This window comes from Podarcis muralis, chromosome 2 (assembly GCF_964188315.1).
Source record: "Podarcis muralis chromosome 2, rPodMur119.hap1.1, whole genome shotgun sequence".
Classification (NCBI taxonomy): Eukaryota; Metazoa; Chordata; class Lepidosauria; order Squamata; family Lacertidae; genus Podarcis; species Podarcis muralis.
Genome location: NC_135656.1, coordinates 70,824,355 through 70,841,236, shown reverse-complemented (window position 1 = coordinate 70,841,236; position 16,882 = coordinate 70,824,355). Strand labels below are relative to the sequence as shown.

General features: G+C 45.5%; 1 protein-coding gene across 1 annotated transcript in view; it reads left to right on the top strand.

Annotated features, from left to right (window-relative positions):
* Positions 1-16,882, top strand: part of SLC38A3 (solute carrier family 38 member 3) — a 68,234-nt gene that overhangs the window by 33,676 nt on the left and 17,676 nt on the right. The window contains exons 2-5 of the mRNA XM_028718647.2: positions 3,404-3,633; positions 5,309-5,384; positions 5,918-6,033; positions 15,767-15,840. Coding sequence (XP_028574480.1) covers positions 3,527-3,633; positions 5,309-5,384; positions 5,918-6,033; positions 15,767-15,840 — 373 coding nt within the window. The 5' untranslated portion in view covers positions 3,404-3,526. The remainder of the gene's footprint in view (positions 1-3,403; positions 3,634-5,308; positions 5,385-5,917; positions 6,034-15,766; positions 15,841-16,882) is intronic.

Genomic DNA, 16,882 nt, shown 5'->3' with positions numbered 1-16,882 from the left:
GAATAATGGAGTCGTGTAAAAAGGGACTGCAGGTGTGCCTTGGGGTTTTTCTAACCCTGGCAGTATTGTTGCATAGGAACTGGGAGCAGAAAATGGGGTGCCCTACAGAGAATGAAGGGCTGTTTCTTGAAAAGCAGTGCGAAAGGGCTTATTTCAGTTCTCCCTTCTGCTAAAACTAGGGTGAACAAAAAGCACAAAAGTTGTTTCCGTTTGCCTCGTTGGGGTGGGTATGTGGACATTTTAGGAGTCTATGTCAGTCACAAACAATCACAGTTGAGGTTGGCTTATTTGTTACCTGTGGGCAGCCAAACATTTCCCAAGTCTGATCTCTACAGTGACAAAAGTAGATTAGCAGTGCAATCCTAGACACATCTACTCAGAATTAAGCCCTGCTGAGTTCAGTGGGACTTGCTCCCGGGTAAGTGTGTGTTTCGGATTGCAGGCTAGATCTTTGGCAGGAATCCCCTTAACATTATACGGATACTCTATTCTGGTGTTCCGTCATGTTTTGCTGCATTTGCTCTCTTTCACTTTCAACCACTGGTTCTCTCATCTCTTTATCAGTTGATTTTGTGCCCTGGAAAAAGTCAAAGGAAGGGATGTGTGTGGGAACTCAAGCTTGTCACCCTACTGGATTCTTATGTACAATGGATTGAATCACAAACTTGGTTTGTTGGAAAGGATGGGGTTGGTGTTTTGCTGCTTAAACTATTGTTAGCATCTATTTGATATGTTACAAGGAGGTTGCAATTAGGACATCTGAAATGAGTAACCGGCGGTGTTGAATAACAAAATAAGCTCAGATTTAATTATTTATTTTGCTTTCTGTTCCATTGGCAAACAAGACCAGAGTTTGGGATGTTTTTGATCATCAGAAGGTGATCCAAGAACACTTATCTCCCTTGCCCATTCATGCTTTGTTTCTGCATTTCTCTGGTACTGACACCCTTAAACAATTATGTGTATGAGACAGAGAGAGACTGTGGAGCAAGAAATAGAACTATTTAACAGCTTGAGAGAGGGTTTTTTTTCCAGAGCTCTTATTGTGCCTCTTGCAGAGTTTTCTCAAATGGTACTGATTTTTACCAGGAGATCACCACCAGGAGATCAGACAAAGATTCCCAGAGTCAAGACACTGGTTTCTCTGCACTCTTAAATGCCCAAAAAAGCAGAAATCAGTTTTGCCCAACAACAATTCTTTCAAAAACCTTTTCAAGTAACTATGACAGATAAGCATAAGAAGAGCTGGTTTCAAATCCCTGCCAAGCCATGAAGCTCACTGAGTGACTTTGGGCCATTCACTGTTTCTCATCCTAAATGTACCCTGCGGGGTTGTTGTGACAAAAGGGTAGAGGTGAGAAAGAACCTGAGGTCCTTGGAATAAGAGTGGGAAATGAATGCGAAACACAACACATTGTTGTTGTTTGGTCTTTTAGTCGTGTCCGACTCTTACAATGTCTTGAAAAGAAAAGAATTAGGCTAGCATTTCACAGGATTCATTTGGCAACAGAGGGAAGAAAAATGGAAGACCCTGGGGGTGCTGCAGGAAGAGACTGGCAATTAATTTTCAATGAAGAATCACCAAGGACTAGGCCTTTGATCAATCTTAAGAGAACGTTGCAGGCGTGTACAGTCTGCTTTTCCTTGATCACTGGTTTAACTACACAGTCCTCAAGTATGTGGGGTTTCAGTGGGCTGGCCAGGTTAGGGAGCACAACTTTTGCAACACTAATTTTAAAAATTAAACACTAAGGGGAGTGAGCCAAGTATCTTTTCTGCTCCTGAGCTCGGTCAGATGTATGGCAGCAATCGGAGATGAAGTTGCCAGGAGATTTTCTAAGCGTGACATTTAGAGCTACATTTAACTCAATGGGAAACTTTTGAAGGCGCCATTTAAACAGGCGGGGATAAGTCTCATGTAAGGACAAGCACAGTGAGGGGAGGAGCAGGAGTCAAAGCGGCAAGGGAGAGTAAGGCTGGGAACAAACCAAGCTCTGGAAAGGTTGCAAGGACTGCAGACATCATCACCATTATTATTATTATTTATTAAAATTTGTATGCTGCCCTTCATCCGAAGATCCCAGAGTGGTTCACTACAGAAAAATACAACATGAGAATACAGAGTATGTAATAAAACAAAAATAAAAGCAAACCAATATTATTATTTATTATAACACTGCAGATGCTTGCAGCTAGGAGGGTGCAAGTAGGAAGAGGATGTTATTGGGAGTGGGTGGGAGCAACGCCTAAAGGGAGGGGATGGACGCAAGACAATCAAGGGCAGTATACACTACAAGCTCCATGGGGTCCTTCGGCAATATGGCATCACTGGGACCCCCGTCTTTCTACTACCCGCCTGCTTGCTCTCTCCCTCTGGGCCTGAGCCTCATCAGGCAGATGGAGAGTGGTGCTGCTTCTCCTTGCTTTAGTCTCAGCCTTCACTTGCTTGGAAGAACAAGAATGAGGAGCAGGGCCAGGGGTCTCTGGAGATCAAAAGCAGGCCCCCTGGTGGAATATGGGCCTTGGCAAATGCCTTATCATGTCGGCCTCTGATGCCTACCCTGAACCAAGGGTGTTTGGGCCCAGGAAAGCAAATGGTCTACAAGGAAAATGCAGTGAAAGGCAGCCCCAGGGAAGGAATGACGTTTCTTGTGGGCAGGAGGTCCTGACAATCTTACAGTGTCAGGGTACATGCAGTGCAGATTGTATTGCAGTGGGGAATTGTGAGAGCAACGTCACACACATTCTTGGGCTGTTTGGTACTCAGGCTTTTGAAGACTTTCTCTTAAGCTCTGTGATGGGTGGAAAGAGCCCAAATGAATGATGTCATGGTTGTGATTAGCATCTCCCAAAGCTGAAGATTATTCTCAGGTGTATCTTGAATTTGTTGGTACACTGTGTGCAAAGATATGAGTAGTGGAATCTCACTGAGATATACCAGCAGGTGGAAGAGTGAGAAGCTAGCCAGGGCTCTGATGCTCCAAAGCTGGGCTATCCTACAAGGTGGCCTATGGAAGCATAAAGGAAGATTTCCCCACTCACATGTTATCTCTCTCACCAACCGCTTGCTACACCCAAACCAGCATCAACAGTAGGGAATGCATTCATTCGCTGGTTAGAAAAGAAATTTAAGTGGTTGTCAGCCATTTCTAGCAGGATCATTCTGGAGTGATCTCAAGTGGACAACATTTGGACAATGGCTGGTTTTTAGGGGGTAATTTTCATTAATAATCTTGTGACTGAGACTTGTGCAATCTTACACGTACGCCTGCCATCCTTCAATGTATACAGCAATGCCTGATTTTCTCTCCTGTGCTGGACATGTTCAATTCCTCTTTGCCAAATCTTTAACAGCATTTTTTCATCTGGTCAAATATCTGATTTGGTGGGTGTTTCTTTGCAGACACAGCACTGCTAAGGAGACCACCGCCCTGTGCAGATTCCATCTCCACGCTGTATAACCCGCTACTTGTCTGAAAGCTCACTGCCAGGGAAGAAGAGAAGGGGCTCACTTCAGAGGGCAAAGATGAACTCCATGGCTATCCCCATCCAGACGGAAATGGTAGAGCTGGTGCCGAATGGGAAACACTCGTCTTTAAATGCCTCCTCCATCCCCTCCGTAGGGAATGACAGGTGAGCCATAGCAACCTTGGTCTATTAGACTTGAGAGTGAGATTGCTGGGCTGAAGATAATGCAATCTTCCTCAATACAAGTCCCTTCTCCTTCCCGTGAAATTAGAGCTCTTTCAGTGAGTACAAAGCACTGCCAATGACTCCTGGCCACCGTTCAGTAATCAGTCTCTGGACCATGGGTAGGCAAACTAAGGCCTGGGGGCCAGATTCGGCCCAATCGCCTTCTAAATCCAGCCCATGGATGGTCCGGGAATCAGCGTTTTTTTTATATGAGTAGAATGTATTCTTTTATTTAAAATGCATCTCTGGGTTATTTGTGGGGCATAGGAATTCGTTCACCCCCCCCTCCCCGCCCCATATAGTCCAGTCCCCCACAAGGTCTGAGGGACAGTGGACCGGCGCCCTGCTGAAAAAGTTTGCTGACCCCTGGTCTAGATGATAATCTGGAGTGCAGGTGAGTGGGTGATGATAGTGTGGCAAGTGTTGCATGAAGGACAGACAGTGATTTTGGACCCTGGTACAGCTGAGGCTTTGGGCCTTCCCACAGATCAGTTTATAAATGCATACTTTTTAATTGCGTTTTCTTACGTTTTCTTACATTGTTCTGTGCCGACTGAATATCTTCCTTCAAGGCTACAACTGGATGTGAAATTGTCAAGAAAGCTCCGGTTATTTGTTAAGAGTTTCTGCTGAACTGTTAGCAGTCCAGATCTAAACAAATTTTTAAAAGTAGGGGTAGGGTAGGGTAGGGAAGAGAAACTTTGCAGCACATAATTCTTCACTAGAGTTTTATTTATCCAATCACATTTGTAGCTGTTTTCGCAGTGTAGATGGGATATTGCAGTACAGTCAATTGGAGAGGGACAAGGGGGCTTAGGACCCTGTCGCTCCTGCTTGCTCTCTTGGTGGCTTCTGTGTCACCTCTGTGAGATGAGGGTACTGTTTTACAACAGATCCACACCTTCTCATAGAGTTGGTATCAAGGAGTAGCATTGAGTAATTGTGTCTTGCCACCCTGGTGGTTGGAATGTAGGATGCTGCTACTTTATCTCCGTTGTTATTCAACATACACGTTGGCCCTGCTTTCCAAATGCTCACTAGGCGAAAAATCACTTATCCAAACACAAGGAATTAGTACCCAAACCTTTAGTACACACTGTGGATTCAGATATATGAACAGCCAGAGTTTTCCTATTTCCTTACTTGGCAGGCTGCAGTCATTTTAGGAAGAAACCATAGAGGGAAGGGGAGAGACATGGGACAAATCACGAATTAGAAATGTTCCTAGAGGAAGTAATGGAAATCATCAGCTCGTTATGTGAAGGCTCACCTAACGAATGATTTCCTGGGAACACATTGTGTTGGGTAAGCAGGACCTGCATGTATAAGGAGATTTGGGGCACAGTGTGATCAGTATGCTAGTGATGCCAAGCTCTTTTTCTTTGTAACATATGAATCGGCAGAGGCTATACATTGTCCGACTGCAAGGGAAGACTCTTGAAGATTCTAATATCTGCCCGGTTTGGCTAAGCAAGCAGACAACGGGCATATAAGAGGACACTCTGCAGACCAACACAATCATGAGTCCCCATCTCATGTGCCCAAGCTCTTAGTAGGGAAATTTTCAAGAGGAGGGTAATCACTTTAACAAGCATTGTCCTTTCCCACCATCCAGATTTGATGACAACCAGCCAGAGATGGAGGAGTTCCTTCCACACGGTGCTGAAAAGAAACACACTCATTTCACAGATGTAAGTACAGTATAGTGGCTCAGGTCTCTTAAATTCTTTTGGTTGGGAGCTAAGGTGTCAAAACAGTGGGGCATGTGAGGCCGGTATATATTCTGCAAATGGGTTAGATAGCAGCCATGCAAATCCATTCCAGAAAGCCATCCACCATCAATTGCTACCTACCAGTATAGGGATCACCAGCCTTTGGGCTAAATCCAACCTCCTTGGAGAGCCATGTGGCTCCGTAGTCTTCATCATTTAGTTGGGGGGTGGGTGGGTAGAATGGAAGGCAAGAGAACTTGCCTGCAGGAAAGATGGAGAGGAAAAACTAGTTGCAAGCCTGAATTCTGGGAACTGCACTAAGACATCATTCTAGGGGGAGCAGGATTCCAGAGCACCCTTCTCAACATTTCCCCTCCCAAACTTAATGTAAGGAACATATGGGGAGGAATAGGCCAAAGAGGGCTGGGGAAGAGGAGCTAAGACAGCATCCCCAACTCCTTCCCAGCAAACTCTTTCTGACTTTCTCTCTGCCTCTTTTACTTTCCCTACAGTTTGAAGGAAAGACCTCTTTCGGGATGTCCGTCTTCAACCTCAGCAATGCCATCATGGGCAGCGGGATCCTCGGTCTGGCATATGCCATGGCCAACACTGGTATCCTCCTATTTCTGTAAGTGCCATTTCCAGAAGAGCTACAAATATATGCATACCATCCCCTTATATCTCACTAGTAGCTTGGGCAGTCTGCTCTTATCCTGCTCTAAATGCTGTCCTTTTGGATCATTTTGAATTTAGCATTTAAATTGCTTCATCAAACTGGTATTAGTTTTACTGCTGTGATGTCCCTTCAGTGCTAGGAAGGCCTCCTTTAGATAAAGATTTTGCCAGCCATCCCTTTCCTGTCGTTTTGCCTCCTCTTCCCCATTCTTCTGCTTGAGCTGGCTCTGCAGAGTGTGGTAGCAGCAGGGAGTCTTTCCTTGCCATGGCTTTGTATGCTTTACCCACCATGTCTCAGGGGATGGTCCAAAGGCACATGAGGCCACCACCTTTCTGAAGCTAAGCAGTTTGGGGTCTGGTCAGTGCCTGGATGAGAGACTTCCAGGGAAACCTGTGTACGCCACTTTGGGATCCATAATGGAAGAAAAGGCAAGATACAAATGTAATAAAATAAATGTGGAGAAGCACTACATATGGATTGCTTCAAGCAGCACTCGCATATGACTCATTAACACTCTGCTTCGCCCTTTCTGCTCCATTTTTGAGACTAAAATTCTATCACATAAACATGACTTTTTTAAAAAAAGATATATCACATAACTTTCTTTCTAAATTGATGTTTCAGGGATTTGCATACTACAAAAGTGTGAAAATCTTGATATTTTGGGAACTGCAAAAAAGAAAAGAAGAAATGCCCAGTGTTTCTAGTGCAGCTTAATGGCTTTGCTATAGTTAAACTGGAGAACATTAATTTATATTTTCCTGGAGATGCGGTAGCATGCTTCCCAGCATGATTAGAAACCGCTGTGCTGAGGACTGGGGTGCAATTGGATGTTTCCCCTCATTGAGGTGGTGCGGGGACTTACATCCTCTGAATAGAAAAGTTGAGTGTTCCTCCTCTGTTTGGAGCTAAGGTCATTGGCAAGAGTGGTTCCTGAATCAGAAAACAGTTGGGCTTTGGGACGGAAGAGACAAAGGAGGCTTGTTAGGCTTATACTATGTGGGTAGTGGCAGGTGGGTTGGGGCAGGTTGGGGCCTCCTGCCTAGGGGCAAACATGACTATAGCCTATTGATGATTTGAGAAGTGCTGAGGCAGTTGAGTTCCACAACGTGGGCTACTGAAATGGTTCCCATGCCCCTTCCTTCCTCCTTCCTCTGGCTTTTAGAACCAGGAGGGGCTAAGGCCTGGAAAACTACCCAGAATGCACCTCTTCGGAATGGAGAGCCAAGCGAAGCAGTCCCATTGGGGCAGGAGGAAGGAATATAAGCAAAGTGAGACTCCACTGGTAGTGGGAACAGTGGGCTTTTCTCTTTTGCACATCACCTAGAAAGCTGTTGGTGTGAAACAAAGATTTTGTTGGCCGCAGTCATTTTAGGCACATTAACATGCCCTCCAGCGGGAGAAAGGAAGTGCCTGTGAAGTGTAAGGAACAGCAGGCAGAAATACATGAAAGGCCCTTTTAGGTGGCTCACTCAGCCCTCTGTGGCACTGGGCAGCCCTTCTTGTCAGGGTCCTTAGAGAAAAAGGAAGGCCCTTCTCCTGCCAGAAGGCGGCACATGACAGCACAGCCTAGCTGAGCACTTTTCCTCTGGCGCTCACTTGAAGTTGGTACATGTGGTATTGCTATCTTGGGCTTGAAAATATAATGTTCCAGCTCCTGACCACCCATGGGGCCTCTTGCTATGTCAACTAAACATTTGAAGGCACTGCAGCCTTCTGCAGGTGTTGACTTTCCCCTCATTTGTTACCAATTTCACTTTGTCCCTTTCTCTGTCTCCCCTTTTCTGGGATATGACCACCACTCACAACTAAGCAAACAAAGCAGCAGGCCGAGGCAGCTGCCTTCAGCAGGGGCTGAGAGGAAACTCACTGTCAGTTTGGTTTATAGGCCTTAAGCTATATCTGGGGTAGGGTGAGGAGGAAGAACCATCCATAGTCAATAGGAATAGAGAGTGATCAATCTCAATATGCCAATTATCTGGGCATCACCACCCTTGGCAGTCAGCAAGCACAAACGAGTCATATCTCTGGCCCTGGCACTCTATAATAGAATCCTGGAATCCAAGGAAACGGAGGTGATTTTCTCACAGTATTCATTCATTCATTCATTCATTCATCCATCCATCCCTTTTAAAAGTTTATATACAGCCCTTTGACAATAGACCACAGTGCAGTTTACAACATAAAGTATAGGTAAAGGTACCCCTGCCCGTACGGGCCAGTCTTGACAGACTCTGGGGTTGTGCGCCCATCTCACTTAAGAGGCCGGGGGCCAGCGCTGTCCGAAGACACTTCCGGGTCACGTGGCCAGCGTGACAAGCTGCATCTGGCGAGCCAGCGCAGCACACGGAACGCCGTTTACCTTCCCGCTGGTAAGCGGTCCTTATTTATCTACTTGCACCCGAAGGTGCTTTCGAACTGCTAGGTTGGCAGGCGCTGGGACCGAACGACGGGAGCGCACCCCGCCGTGGGGATTCGAACCGCCGACCTTTCGATCGGCAAGTCCTAGGCGCTGAGGCTTTTACCCACAGCGCCACCCGCGTCCCTAGTTTACAACATAGAATATAATAAACAATATACATATATTAATACATAATATGCATTCAATACAAAAAATTAAAACAGTTACACAGTAACAAATAATACACAATTGTAAATCATGAATGCATACTAAGCAGGAATGCCAAATTATACACAATAACATCTTCACAATAAATTCCACAACTCCTATAAAATACAGTCTGTTATCTAACGACAGCCTCCTGAAAAATAAGGGAGAGGTAAATCATCAGCAAGATATTGAAAGTGGGGTAACTGTACAAATGCATATAACATATTTTTTCCGTGTATAAGATGCCCCCATGTATAAGACAACCCCTATTTTTTAAAAAACCTGAAATTAATAAATCAATATTTCTTGAGTTGTTTGGCTTTTGGGGAGAAGGTTGCTGCCACAATCGCTCACCTGCCCGACCCCCTCTGCATTCACTATCCATGTATAAGATGACCCCCAAATTTTTGCCTAGTTTTTTAAAGCAAAAGACATTAGTCTTATACAGTAATTTTGTCTGTACACAACTAGCTCTTAATTTCCACTCCACAGGAAATGCACATAGCTCTCACCCAGGAGGTTTTCTTTCCCATTCTCCTACGCTGGGAGATCTACATTTCCCTGCCTCTCACTCAGAGTCCTTCTGCCACAGTCTTTGTCCCCTCATGGCACCTCAGAAGGAGAGACACCAAAGGGTAATTCTCTTGTGTCTTATCATTGATGTGACCCCCCCCCCCAGTGTCAGCCCATCCCTGAGCAGTCCACTGACAGCAGCATGCCTGCCTTCTCAGCAGCAGCTCAGCAGCCCTGTCCTGTGTACCAAATTGCCTGCCAATTAGTGCCAAAAGTTGAAGGGTCTTGGAGAGCTGCCTCAGCTATAAAGCACAAGGAGTGAGATGTCTGAAGCTCACTCCACTTTTCTTTCCTTGATAACCCAGCTGCTGGCACCTCTGTCGCTGCTGCCAATATCTTTCCTTGTCGCTGCCCATGGTGCGCCTGGCTTTATCTCTCCCTGTCCAGAAACACACCCTTGGGATGGGTGAGGCCCAGATGGCCAGACTCTGCACAGTGGCAACTAATTAATAACACAGATTGTTTCAGTTTGATTCTTTCCTGTGCTGCCAGGTAATAGCAACCGTGGTGGTACTGCTATGCCCAAATTGTGGTGGTGGTACTATGCCCAAGTTTAGTCTTGCCACACCTTTCCTCACCTCTGCCCACCCAGAATGTGTTTTACCTGCACTGCCCATGGACACACACACACCCTGTCAAACATGATATCTAATGGAGCTTCCCTGTCTAGAAAAAGTATACTTCTGAGTAACAGCTGCTGGGAACAAGCAACATGGCTTGATCCCTTCTTCTCAGATTCCCAGAGGCATTTGCATGGTGGCAGTGGCGTAGCGTGGGGGGTGCAGGGGGGGCCGGCCGCACCGGGCGCAACATCTGGGGCTAGGGCAAATCCACAGGTTAGGGGGCGCAAATCCACGGGTTAGGGGGCGCAAATTACTTGCCTTGCCCCGGGTGCTGACAACCCACGCTACGCCACTGCATGGTGGGCAATATGGAGACAGGTGAAGTGCCCAAGACCACAAAGCAAACGTGAAGTCTGAGCTCCAAACATAGTATCACAACTCAAAACCCTCCCCTCAAAAGTTACAGCCAGGTTGACTCAGCATGATGCTCTTCCAGGTTCAGAAAGCCTCGTAATAATGCTGCAAACATTACATCTCCACACAGTGCAATTTTATATATCAGTGCTCCAACGTTTGGTGATGGCCACTAACTTGCATATCTTTAAAGATGTATTTAAAAAGAATTAGAGAAACTTGTAGGGGATACATTCTATCGACAGCTCTTAGCCATGTAGCTTCCTGGCTATATGAACCCCCATGTTCAGTGGAAGTATACATCTGATTGCCAGGTGCTGGGGACAATAAACAAGGAAAGGCTTCTGCTTTCATGCCCTGCTTCCACAGACATCTGGCTGGTTAATCTTAGAATCAGGGAGCTAAATGGGATGAACCCTTCCTCTGATTCAGAAGGGCTCTTATTTATGTCCTTAGCTAACCCAGTTACCACTACTTTGCCCAACGCATAATTTTTTTAATTTTAATTTTTGCTTCACAACTTCATTTCCTTCCCATGTCTTCCTCCACCTACCCCAAATAATTTCCCCTTTAGTATATACATTTTAGCCCACATTGTAATATTTGGTTTCTATTTAAAACAAACAAACAAAAAAATTTTTTCCCCCTTATAAAGAAAACAAAGTGGCTTAACCTCAAGCAGCCAGTCAAGCAGGAAGGCTATAAAACTCTCACAAAAGATGCTCAGACTTTGAATGAGACTTGGTGACTCTCCAGGAGAGAAGAGTTCCACAAAGGTGGAACATTCACAGAAAAAAAATGTCTCCCTACATGCCCTTCTGATCTTAACATTATGTAAAGGCAGTGACCTTGTGAACATGTTTTCCCTGTCATTGCAAAGACCTTCCGATGTCTGCCAGTTTCATTTAATGGCAGTGTTGGCTGGTGCCCATTGGGACTGGTAGGGTGGAAGGCAGGGAGGCCAACAGCAGGGGGAGCCAAGTAATTCTGGTGTTGTCCCCATCCTCCCTGCTGAATTCTATAAAGGCAACACTGAGACTAAGGAGGAGGAAGCAGAGAGCCAGGACCACCCCTTGTTCTAAGTATAAGGAGGCAGGGTGGTGGCTGGCTGAGGGCAGACTAAGGTTGGTGCTCCATTTACCATAATGAACCTGCGTCCCTGCTTGGTGGCTACAGGAAAGGTCTTGTTCATGTTAATTCCCAGCCGTGTCAGTATATGCATCCACATTTTGGTCACAGCCTCCCTCCCCACCCCACCCCACGTTCCGATCTAAACCATCAGTCTGTTCCTAGGTAGATTACTTCAAGGAATGTGCTGAAATAAGGGCTTTCCAGCAAGTTTAAGGAACCAATATACCAATATTAAGAACAATGCCTCAGGTAGGGAGAATATGAATGTGGCTATTATCCACAGGAGGCCTCAGAAACAGTGCCATCTTCATTTTTGTTTGGAAGGAGACATCCTGTGCCCTGGCTAAAGAAACTGTGGCTTGACAGGCTGAGGAGAGGCAGACTGGATGCCTTAGCACTGTCCCTGGCTGAACCCTGCCGTACGTAGTCAGGCAACGAAACAGAAACTCTCCACAGGGTAGCTGAGCTCCCCAGGCCTTGGGAAGGCTGCGCAAGCCCAGGCTTTGCCCTTACGGCCAAACAGCTCATACAGGATAGGGAGCTCAGTTTGCCAGCCCTAGGCAGCTTCTGAAGCACAAGGCCGATCACTTCAGCGAAAGTACTCCCTCTAAATGGCACTGAGCACAATTCGGCCCTGCCCTTGTGAATACACAAATCAGACTGAGGAGCTTTAAAAAAAACCTAGTAGAGGATGGAATGGAAGATCAGCACAGTGCAAAATCCAGTGGTCTGGTGTTGAATGGAGCAGCAGATGCAGAATCCCATGACTCTCAAGATTCATATATAACTAAAAAGGAACGCAATCTAACCCACATTGCACTGCTCCTGTACAAATGGAAGGAGAGTTTGTGGAGCCAGTCTTTGGTGCTTTCTAGTTTTTTGTTCTTTGTAGATGTGGAGATGCTTGTGCACCTACCACAGGACCTTGAACCACAGTAGATCCCACAGTAGATCTACCCACCCACTCCCTGTGCTCTTAAGCCCTTAAGCTTAGAGAGTCCTATTCTCACTTTCTCAGGTGAGAGAGGTGGCTTCAAGACAAAGCGTCTTCTTGGTGTTTTATTGTAGAATTCACTTGCTGAGGAAGTGCCAAAGTGTTGTCACTACTGAGTTTTTGGAAGCTGGTTAGGACCCAGTTTTATAAACTGCTTAGTTCTTGCTGCTTAGTTCTGTTTATAAGAATGCTATGGACTGGTCTTGCTGGGCTGTGGCCTATTCCTGGGTTTTATTCCATTTGTTGCAGTTTGTACTGTCTCACTTTATTCGTTAGCCAGCTTTCGGGCAGCAAGGCAGGATTTGAAATGAAATGATTTTCTTTGATTCTGCTTTAGGTGGGGAAAAGTTATCTCTAGGGACACGATGCATTGCTTCTCCATTTTGGTCACGCTGGTGTTCCAGCGTGAGCACCTGCCCTGCCAGAGAACTGGGAGGGGCACTGCCTGGGAAGCCCAGCATAGCCAAGAAATGGAAGCTGGGACCCATGTTAAGTCAACCTGGATAGCTCGGTTGGTTAGAATGTGGTGCTGATAATGCCAAGGTTGCAGGTTCACAAACTTACACAGGCAGCAAGTGCAAGTAGCATTATGGAAGAACTGGGAGCCTAACGTTCTTAAAGCATGTCCAACCATTAATGCTTAAGGTGAGGAAGGAAAGAATCAAAGATATAGGACTCTAAGAAGCTACTGCTATGGGATAACACCACCTAGCAATATTTTTGCACCCAGGAGCCTCTCTAACCTTGGAGATATATATATATAGAGAGAGAGACTGTAGACTGAAACCATGATGGATATATATGCAGAAAGTACAGTGGGCAGAGAGAAAAACACGCAGCTAACCAAAATAAAACAGACAGCTATTCAGTGTGGCTGTGATTCAGACTATGAACTTGGAAACCTTGAAAGGGCAAAAATACACAGCCAACCACAGGCATCACTGCAGATTTTCATCAAGAAGAGCTACTTCAACAGAGAGGGAAATTGTCAGGCATGAGCCCAATCTATTATTACAATTAGTGCTGTTGTTGCTGTTGTTGTTGTTGCTGCTGCTGCTGCTGCTCTTGCTGCTGTTACCTGCCCTTCTCTGTAAAATCCCAGGGCAGGTTACCTAAAAAAAAAGTATTATAGTACAATAAACTAACCCCACCCCAAAATACTACAAAGAGATCACAATAACTGAAGTGACAATGCCTCCTGCCTCTTTCAGAATTTGAATAAAAAAGGTTGTTGCTTCAGATGAGGAAATGCTGGCTTTGGGGCTATATATATTGACATTGGCATCATTTTCTTCTCTGTCACTCTTTTCAGGGAATGGGTGCAATTCAGTGTAGCGCTAAGTGGGGAGAACAAGGGTCTGCTCATGGAATGGGACTTCCCATCTCTCCCCACCCCACTCTCTGTGTATGCCCTATTCTTGTTCTAGGGGTTCCCTTGGTCCTCCAGAGCAGATTTATGGAGCACAGGAAACTCCTGTTGCATAAGCACACCTTGTTCCATTCATGCCACAATTTAGCTGAATTTCACCCATTCCTTCTCCGCCCCATCACTTCTATGTGCCATGAGATTGAAGTGGGTGAGATTGAAGTGGGGGGGGGGCGGTGTCCAACAACAACAACAACAGTTTTATTCTTTGTACCCCACCCATCTAACTGGGTTGCTCCAGCCAATCTGGGCATCTATATAATCTGAGAAGCAGGATGCTGAAATTTTTAAACACTGAAAAATTAATGTCTATATTACTGGGGATAATAATAATAATAATAATAATAATAATAATAATAATAATAATAATAAATTTTATTTATATCCCGCCCTCCCCAGCCGAAGCTGGGCTCAGGGCAGAGATTGTTTAACTTGTCCTCATCTGTGCCGTAAACAAAGTGCCTGGATGTGATTATTGATTGATTTTGTCAGTCTCATGACCCACCCTTCCTCCAAGGAGCTAAAAGTCCTACGCGGCTTGGGACCCAAATGCCCGAAGGAGCCCCTCTTCCTTTAGCATCCTATCCATGTCTTAAGATTTGCTCTTAAGTACCTTTGACAAGAAAGAATTTGATGTTTTTGATGCTCCATGGTAGGGTTAGGCTCCTGTTCTGAGCAGCAAGATCTGCCACTTCATTATGAATAATAATAATAATTTTATTATTTATACCCCGCCCATCTGGCTGAGTTTGCCAGCATGATCCTCCTGTTCCTTTTCATGTGTGTGTGTGTGTGTACGTGCTCATGTGTGCATACATGCAACAGTTCTTGCTCTGAATTCTCCTGGCATCCTGCCCAGTACTTGATCCCCTGGACAGGATTGCTCACCTTTTACAAATGAATCGTTACGTAACGGAATGGCATTACAGCCGCAGCTGCTGATTGACAAGAGCCTCTGTGCATCTTCAGGGGAGCCAATGGAGGATAGTTGCCAGCAGGTTAATGCTCTTATGGAGCTGCGCCTTCAGTCTGTTGCCTCTCTCCACCCCCCACTCTGTGAGCTTAGCATCTGCAAAGGGAGGAAGCAACACAAACTGGATGGCAACCTGTTGTGGGGCTTTTCCATGGGATATTTTTGTGAAACCAATGCGTGTTTCTTTCTTACTTTGTTGTATGCAGCCTAGGCTATGCTTCTGTTGCAGAGATAGCGCACTTTCCAGGCACTGAAAAAAAGAGATGTTTTGTTCCTATGGAAAATACGATTCATTGCAGCTGCAGTTGATATTTTGGACTGTGATGGCACGAGTGTCATGGACACCCACAGCATATTGCTTGGGATGAGATTAACAGCAAGTGGCACAAGTCCCCTGTCCTTAGGACTATTGTCTGTTGATATACTGCTTTCCAGCCCAGAGGCCCCCAAAGCAGCAAGCGGCATTTTAATATAAGAAAGGAAACAATAAAAGGGCAAGATGCAGTAAATCATCACAACAAGAATATGCTGGCACTGTGTTGCGAATCTCTCTCTCTCTCTCTCTCTATATATATATATATAATATATAAACATCTCACATAAATTTGTAAAAGTTTCAGATGTTACAGGGTCCCTTTATATTTGGAGAGGTGGTCGTTCTTCTTCTACCCCATCTCGCCATTTCAAGACAAAGCAAAACATGGCAACACGGATATCCCCTTTCACGAAACTGTCTTTCCCCTGCCCACTCCCAAACACACAGGTACCCTCTAATCCATGTGGATGGGATATAGTGCTTTTGGAATTATGGGACTATTACTAAAACGTAGTTGGGATGTGCTTCAGTTATTCCTGCAGAAAGCCCTCAGAAGATAAATCCTCAGGTGCTTCTGGAGCTGTCTAGCATGTGGCAATAGAAGGATTTGAAGTTTCCACTCCAGTCTGCCTTTCTGGATGGACATGCAATTTAGGTGTCACTGCTTTCCTCTTTTTCTTCTAGATTCCTTTTGACTGCTGTAGCTCTGCTGTCCAGCTACTCTATCCACTTGCTGCTCAAATCCTCAGGGATTGTCGGTAAGTACTACAAACCTTCTGTAAAGCCCACAAAGTGGGCTTAAGTTAAGCCCTGTCTCACGCTTGTTACCTTTTCCTTTGTGCTGTGGACCATTCCATCTCTGGCCTTCAGTGAATTTCCAGGGTTTGTGAGCGGAAGAGAGATCCCTGCCTGGAACCCTGGAGAACCACTGCCAGCCAGTGTAGGCCATGCTGGGCTAGATGAACCAGTGTCCTGATTCAGTGCAAGGCAGCTTCCTGTGTTTCTGTCCAAAGCGGATGTATTGAGCTGCCAAAGAGTGCTCTCCATAAATGCCTTCACTGCCTCTCTGCTCAAGCGATGCCTGAATTCAGAGGGAAGGTTGTCAGCGCCAGAAACCTTCACTGGAATGAAAATCTCTCAAGGCAGAAGGATGATGCAAGCAGAGACGTGGACTTTTCAGACTTCTGCCTGTGCTTTTTAAGATATGTAATTTGCATTTGTTTGATTTGTATGTAAAAATAGAGAAGTTTTCACTCCAGTGCTTTCGTTATGGATGGGCAGGGTTGGGGAGGAGGAAAGTATTAGGGTTTATCGAGCTTTAAAGGACACCAAGCAAATAGGGAAGCAAAATGTTATGAAAAGCATACAGGTTGATCGTATACAGGTTGTAGAGGAACTGCTTAAATGCTCTGATGGTCAGCCATCCCTCTGCTCCCACATCAGATCTCTAGGGAGGCAGTCAGCACCCTCAGTTCCTTACACAGCAAACTCAGCTCTCATTATGTCTCCTAGTCTTTGTCTTTTCTTGGACAGACATTTTTCCATCTACCTGGTTGGGTAGGTGAATTCAGATAAATCATCAACTCTGACCATCATTTGGGCTTCTTGGGCTATCTTAGGTCCCACACAGACATCATCACTCAAAGGTCGCTGGTTAGCAGCACTGTATTGTCAAATCTAGGTACTGTCTTGGGGCAGCCTTCACTGATAGTCACAGAACTCTGATAGGAAATGCAAATAGTTTCCACGGCCCCTTTATGCACTATATTATTCAGCAACAGGAATGCTGTAATGATTCCA